The 6,737-nt window shown below is 57.4% G+C and overlaps 1 protein-coding gene across 1 annotated transcript; it reads right to left on the reverse strand.

Annotated features, from left to right (window-relative positions):
- Positions 1-802: 802 nt before the first annotated feature.
- Positions 803-5,753, reverse strand: Tmem121b (transmembrane protein 121B). The gene is made up of 2 exons (XM_021191293.2): positions 1,632-5,753; positions 803-1,503 (listed from the first exon to the last, which is right to left on the reverse strand). Exon 1 carries the CDS (start codon positions 5,590-5,592, stop codon positions 3,874-3,876), a length of 1,719 nt encoding a protein of 572 aa, XP_021046952.1. The 5' UTR covers positions 5,593-5,753; the 3' UTR covers positions 803-1,503; positions 1,632-3,873.
- Between the last annotated feature and the right edge of the window lie 984 nt (positions 5,754-6,737).

Below are 6,737 nucleotides of genomic sequence, written 5' to 3' on the forward strand. Positions count from 1 at the left end.
TACCATGGCACCTGATTTTTGTTTTGTTTTGTGTGTACATGTTTAGATGTATTTATTTGTTTGATCTATATATCTGTACACCACCTGTGTCCGGTGCTTGGGGAAGCCAGACAAGAGCATCAGATCCCCTGGGACTGGAGTTGTCCCCTGAGACTGGTTGACCCCCCCTTCTGTTTCTGGGAGTTGAACCTGCATCTTTTGGAAGAGAAGCCAGTGCTCTTGACTTTTGAGTTATCTCTCCAGACCCTACAACTTTGGATGAAATCCCAGTGGTTTGCCTGAAACTTTAACCTCCTTCCTGTGTTTTTGTTTGTTGGTGTTTTGTGCTGTTTGAAGCACGGGCCTTATTTATATCCTATACTTCTGCTTGAGCACAGAGCCACACAATAAGAGCAGATGGTTTCTTGCTAGGCATGTTGCTGTAGTCCCAGCCACTGTGCAGACTGAGGCAGGAGGATTCCTTGAACCTAGGTGTTTGAAATCAGTCTGAGCAGTATAGTGAGAATCTGTCTCATGCAAGCAGATTATCTCTCCTGCTTTCCACCCTGGTAAGTTCCTCAGGGAGTAAAAGAGAAAAACAGAAACAACTGGGAAATTCCTCTGTAAACAACAGAAGGTCTGAGACGGCCCCCCCGACCAGGGGCCCAGGCCCCAGTCTCTGCCTCCCTGAATCACATGCCACAACACCAATACCAACCTACAAAAATAATGACAAATGTCACAGTGACATTTAAGAATTCAGTGAGGAAATCAGGACAGGAATGGTCTTAAACCACACAGGAAGCTTGTCACAAGTCTCAAGTTTTTATTTTCAGAACAGAGCCTGGTTTTATTTTTAAAAAGGGGGGGGGGATGTGATGAATGCTAGCGAGGTGCCACTTCTCTGCCTCTTCCAGGCTTGCTGTCCCAGCTCTGGGTCCCCACACCTGCCCGCTTCCCAGGGCATGTTTAACAGGAACAGTCTTGGTTGGATGAAACAGGACACACCTGTTTCCTTGGGAGGCTAAAGAGAGTCTCCTAAACCCCCAAATTCTAAGCCAGCCCTGGGAACACAATGAGACGCCCACTCAAAGACATGTTTAAAAGGTGAGGTGCAAGTCTTTAGAGACAGCATAGAATGAATAAGACTTGGTTGGGGATGTTGCATGGCAGGCTGATGAGCGTTCACCAAGCGTGCCTGAGGCCCTGGGTTTAATCCTCAGTACTACAAAGTAATTAACTTGTTTTTTAAAACCAGGTACCAGCTGGGCAGTTGTGGCCCATGCCTTTGATCCCAGCACTTGGGAAAAACAAAAAACAAACAAACAAACAAAAAAACCAGGTACCGTTTGAAGCTCAGATATTAGGCCCTCTGCTTCCATGCTCAGAGGCTAGGAGCCCACAAGGCTAAATTCTGAGCCCAGGCTTCCTTCCACGATCCATTCATCGGGCTTCAGGACAGCGTACTATTCTGGTCATGACACTTTGGGGACATCTCAAGTCTGATCCCTATCTATAGATACCCTAGAAAGCAAGAGAAGAAACAAAGAGGCCTTACTAGTAGGTCATGTGTGAATGGAACAGGGGAATGACTGAAAAGAGCCAAAATAAATAGCCCAGAGGAAGGGACCAGTCCTGAGTCAGATACTCACAGAAGACTCGTAGATGATGTACAGGAGCCGTGCTGGACCCTCACTAGGTCCTCAGCAGCCCTGGCCTCGCTCACACATGGCCATGTGACCATGACTCTTGATGTACCAAGGAAATGGCAGCCTTCTGTCCTAAATCCAGTGTCAGTCTCTCAGCAGCAGACAGCATTTCCACAGCAGAGGGACAGCTATCCAAACAGTAGAAAGAAGGTGGGTTGGGGGCCAGCCAGAGCTGGCCATGGCTCAGAGATCATTTCTTTTCACAGTCATTGAAATTAGGTAGCAAGAAACATGGCGAAGCTGGGGGACACAATCAGAGCAGTGGGAGCAGCTGCAGCCCCCGCCCGGGCCTTAGGCCCGGGACCTTGAGTCCAGTCAGAAGGAGAGTCAGCCAGGGTGAGAAGAAAAGGCAGGCTTACTGTGAGAAGCAGCTAGTTGGCCGAGGTCGAGAGAGCAGGAGCGTAGAGCACAGACTATAAACACCCTCCACACGGCCCACGCTAGCTGGGCAGGCCCACGAATGTTCCAGCTCAGCTGTCCGTGCTTCTGTTCACATAGATACCCTCAGCCTGTAGCCCCGGGCAACTGAATAAGAGGGGCCCCATGCAGCCCTTGGTTCTCAGTAGGTCCTAACAGAGGCAAGGGGGATGAGGGACGTGGGCCTGGCTGCCGAGTCAGTGACTTGGCACTTTGGTCCTTCCCCTGTGCTTGGCTTTAGAGGACCCTGCGATGCCTGTCCCCCACCCTAGCTGGCGAACCTTCCTCAGTTCTCCCAGCCTAAGGCCAGACACGGTATAGAAGCAGAGACCTCCTCCAGGACAGCTCCTCCTCTGGCTACCTTTACGGCAGCATTATGACCAGACCCTTCAAGCCCCAACTCAAAGACTACTACCCCAGAGGCCTGGACAGTAAACTGGTATGGTATTCAAACCTAGCAAGTAACAGACAGAACTACAGATCATTTTTTTTTCCTGGTCCCTTGTTTAGGTTCATTGTGCCGCATAAAACTCCCAAAACAGGAGAGGAACCGAAATTCTTAAGTTCCCCCCACCACCACCACCTCAAATCCCATTGTCGGGGTGAGTATACCCCGGCCTGGCTCCTTGTGCCTTCTGAACCTTGACTGCCCTCAGAATACATATACCTCCTTAACGACTCCAAGCATGAAATCCCTCGGGAAGCCTGCAGGAGCCAACCCTGAAGGACAGTCCTAAGGACAGCCTCTCCAGGGGACCCTGTTGGGGAAGGCTAGGCAGGAGGGTTCTGCAGTGTGCCTTCTCCCTGAAGAGATCTGAAGCAGAGGAGAGGTGAAAGGTCACACACCCTCTCTGCTCTGTGCCAAGCTTTCTAGAGGCACAGGTGCTACTCCACCGGGTCCCTAAGAGGCCTGACCTCACATACATTTGAACCCACTAAAGCAGTTGCTCTGAACCCAAGCCCAACCCGGCCAGCACCAACACAGGAAGGATAATGATTCTGGTGCAGAGGGAGGAACGGAGGGAGAGCAAGCCAATGGCTGGTACTCCACAGACCCTGTAATATCTGGCACCAAACCCCAAGGGGATCCAGTGGCCCTGTTGAATGCAACTTCTGAGTGTTTAATTTTTTTTTTCAAGCAGCATCAGTGTGTGATGCACTGGAAATGGAAGCACAGAGGTAGAGATGTGTGCTCACCCAAGAAAGGGTGGGTGTTTGGTCCTCCTCCAAGCTGAGCAGAGAGGAGCAGGAGGGAGGAAGACCATGGAGTACAGCGACCGAGCAACTCCATCCATCGAGGGGACGGCGGTCATCGGTTCAGGCAGGAAAGCATGGTGGTATGTGTGCTGCGAAGCAAGGCCTCTGTAGATCTCCTTCCCACTGCAAGGGGCATGGGACTGACACCCAGAAAATATACTACACCACACACACACACACACACACACACACACACACACACACCAACGCTCACCATCCCTGCCTGAACCCCTTTCCTCCATTCTCCCCCTGCAGGAACAGGAATCAGGATGAAGGCGAGGAAAGCCTGTGGCACGTGTATCCAATCCCTTGTATGTGAGGACAGGGAAGACTGTGGTGAACATGGGCCCTTCTTCCTCATGGTATATTGCTGGTCTCCCTCCAAGGAGTCTCTACCCATGGGGTGCAGAAGAATCCACTGGCCTTCTGCCTTATCAATTGTTACCTCCAAACATAGCCAAGGCGACCGGAAACCCTAAAGCCAAGATCAGGGCCCCTGCCCTTCACTGCTTCAATTCTGAGAGGCCACAGCTAGAGTGTTGACATAGCCATGAGGGCCCCCTTCATTTTCCAAGTGGCCCCGCTGGGAACCTCCCTGAGGTGGTGGTGGAGGAGGTGGTGGAGGGGCAGAGGGAGGAGCACCATAGCTGCTTCTGGCCCGACTTGGGGATATCCAACTCCCCCGGTCCCAGCAGCCCTCCAAGGCCTCCAGGCCACGGCAGCCAAGGAAAAAGAGGTTCTTGAGCATGAAGATGGACAGCGGCTGTTGGTAGCTCACGACCAAGAGGCTGCGCAGCGCCAGCAAGGGCACGTCCACCAGGCAGCCGCCCAGCAAACGCAAAAGGCGGCTGCAGCTTCCAGGCCCGGAGGCCTGGCCCCAGGACGTAGCTACTGCGGCAGTGTTCAGCTCGTACAGCCAGAGCACTGGAGAGGCAAGAGTGAGGAAGTAGACGGCGATGAGCAGGTAGCGCAGGTGCGCCGGAAGCGGCACACGGCCGTCCAGCATCAGCTCCACCAGCGTGAAGCTGTCCAGCAGGTCCAGACACGTGCCCAGGAAGCAGCCCGCCGCGCGATGCTGCTGTGGCTGCAGGAGCAGGGGACCCGCCGAGCCCGGGGGCGCGCCCGCCTCGCTGATGGCACGCACTAGGCTGTAGAGCAGCGGCACGGACAGCGCCATGGTAAGGCGAAAGCCCGTGGTGCCAAAGGGCGCGCGCAGCTCGATGAGGTCCAGGATGGATGTGCCCAGGATGAGCACCACCTTAGGGGTGAAAGCGATGGAGTAGATGAGCCAAGCCAGGTACGCAAAGGCGAACTCGCCCGCTGCCCCAACGGTCCCCGGTCCGGCCCCGGAGCCTCCAGAACCTCCTCGGCCCCCGCGGGCCTTGGCCCCGGCCCCCGCCGACGCCGCAGCGGATAGGTGCAGAGGCGGAGCCGAGTGGTGGTGGAGCTGGTGGTGGTTGTGCGTGCTGTTCGCTGGGCCGCCCCGACGGCCCCGGCTGTTCTTGGCGAAGAAGATGGCCCAGCCCACCACCACCACCAGGTCGGTGGCGATCCAAGAGCACCAGTACAGGTCAGTGACAGCGATGAGGTACAGGTCCAGCAGACCGCCCTGCGCCAGCAGCAGCACCACAGACAGCGCCTGGTAGCCCCAGCGGCACCCGGGGCTTGGCGAGCAGCCCCGGCGCCGACCCCTGCGGCCCGAGCGAGTGGGGCGGCCGCAGCAGCAACAGCAGCACGAGCAGCAGGAGGCGGCGCCGCCGGTCCCCGTGCCTCCTGCGCCCGCCGCCGAGCGGCTCCCGGGGCCCCCGACGGTGCCGGCCGCGGCGCCCGCGCCGAAGTCCGCGGCGGTCATGCTGCAGGAGGAGGTGGGCGTGGAAGTGGAGGAGGCGGCGACCGGCGCGGTGGCGGAGACTGGGACGCCCGCCTGAGCCGGGGGCCCCGGGAGCGCGGCGGCGGCGGGCACCAGTGGCTTGCTGATGCTAATGCTCTCGTCGTCGTCCTCTCGCTCCGCGCCTGTGCTGCTGCTCGGGGAGCCGCCGCCTCCGCCGCGTCTGCCGCCGCCCCCTCCGCGGCTGGTGCTGGTGCTGGTGCTGCTGTCGCCCGAGCCTCTCCGGCCGCGGGAGGAGCCCCCCCGGAGGAAGAGGGGCTGTAGCCGGGCGGCGGCGGGGGGCGGCGGAAAGGAGGCGGGCGCGGACGAGAGCGCGCGAGGGTGGCCCAGCGCCGGGTGCATTGTCCTCGTAGGGGCTCCAGGGGCTGCCCGGCCGCTCTCTCCCCGCCAACCTCGGGCTGACGAGGCGGCAGAGGGGAACCCGGGACAGCCGCTGCCGCCCCCTCGCCAGCTGCTGGAACTCGCACCCGGGTCGGGAGGCAGAGAGATCCGGACTGGAGCGGCCGGACTGGGCGAGTGGAGCCGCGGGTGGCTGGGCTGGGGGGAGAGCCGGGGAGCCGAGCAGACCGCCGGGACCGGAGAGGCGGGGGCGGAGGAGGGGAGCGAGCCCAGCAGGCAGCCGAAGGAGCTGGCAGCGGGGAAACCAGGACTGGATTCGAGGGAGAGAGGAGGCGAGAATAGAGGAGGAGAAAGCCTGGCTGGCTGGATCAGCAGGAAGGAAAGGAGGGAGAACTGAGGCGCCGGAGTAGAGTTGAAAGCACATCAGGCCAGGCAGGTCAGGAACATAGGTTCCCTGAAGTCGCTAGCTCCACAGCCCTAAAGGCTGAACCTGAACTGCTGGGTGACTTTGGTCTCAGTGTAGACCACGCCTTCGTGCTTCCAAGCACCACGGTCCCTTCTTGCCTATCAGGAGGAAGCGCGGGCCAACTTTCTCCTCTGTCAGCCACCGACCATCCCGCCATCTCCTTCCGTAAGGCCCTGAGAACTCAATGGAAGTGATTAAAAAGTTAAATAAAAAAGAACCAGAAGGAGCCAGGGGATGATGTATCTCAATTGGTAGAACGACCCGCCTTGTATGCATCCAGTCCTGGGTTCCAAGACACCACCAGAAACCAAACCAAACAAACACCACCCCTAATTCTATTATTCAGAATGAGCACCCCCAACCAAGTACTGTGTATTCACACATCCAAAGCTGTCCTCCCCCTGGAGATCTTCAGTTTCCAGGAAATGAAAAGGCTCCCTGAATATAATTGCTGAGAAAAGAGCTTAGGAAGAGGGTGGGGTGCAAGTACCACTGCCTGGTCCCGGGGTAGGGAGGCCAGGGCCAGGGCACGAAGCCGCTCTGGAGACCTGGGGTGGGGTAGTTGCTTACTTGGCTAGGCTCATCTTTGGTATTCTGGAAGGTGTGTACCTAGCTTGCATGCAGCCCTGGGTTCCTCCCCAGCATCCCATATCTGATTCCAGGTCTGAGGAGGTAGAGCAGA

The sequence above is a fragment of the Mus pahari genome, chromosome 2 (assembly GCF_900095145.1).
Source record: "Mus pahari chromosome 2, PAHARI_EIJ_v1.1, whole genome shotgun sequence".
Classification (NCBI taxonomy): domain Eukaryota; kingdom Metazoa; phylum Chordata; class Mammalia; order Rodentia; family Muridae; genus Mus; species Mus pahari.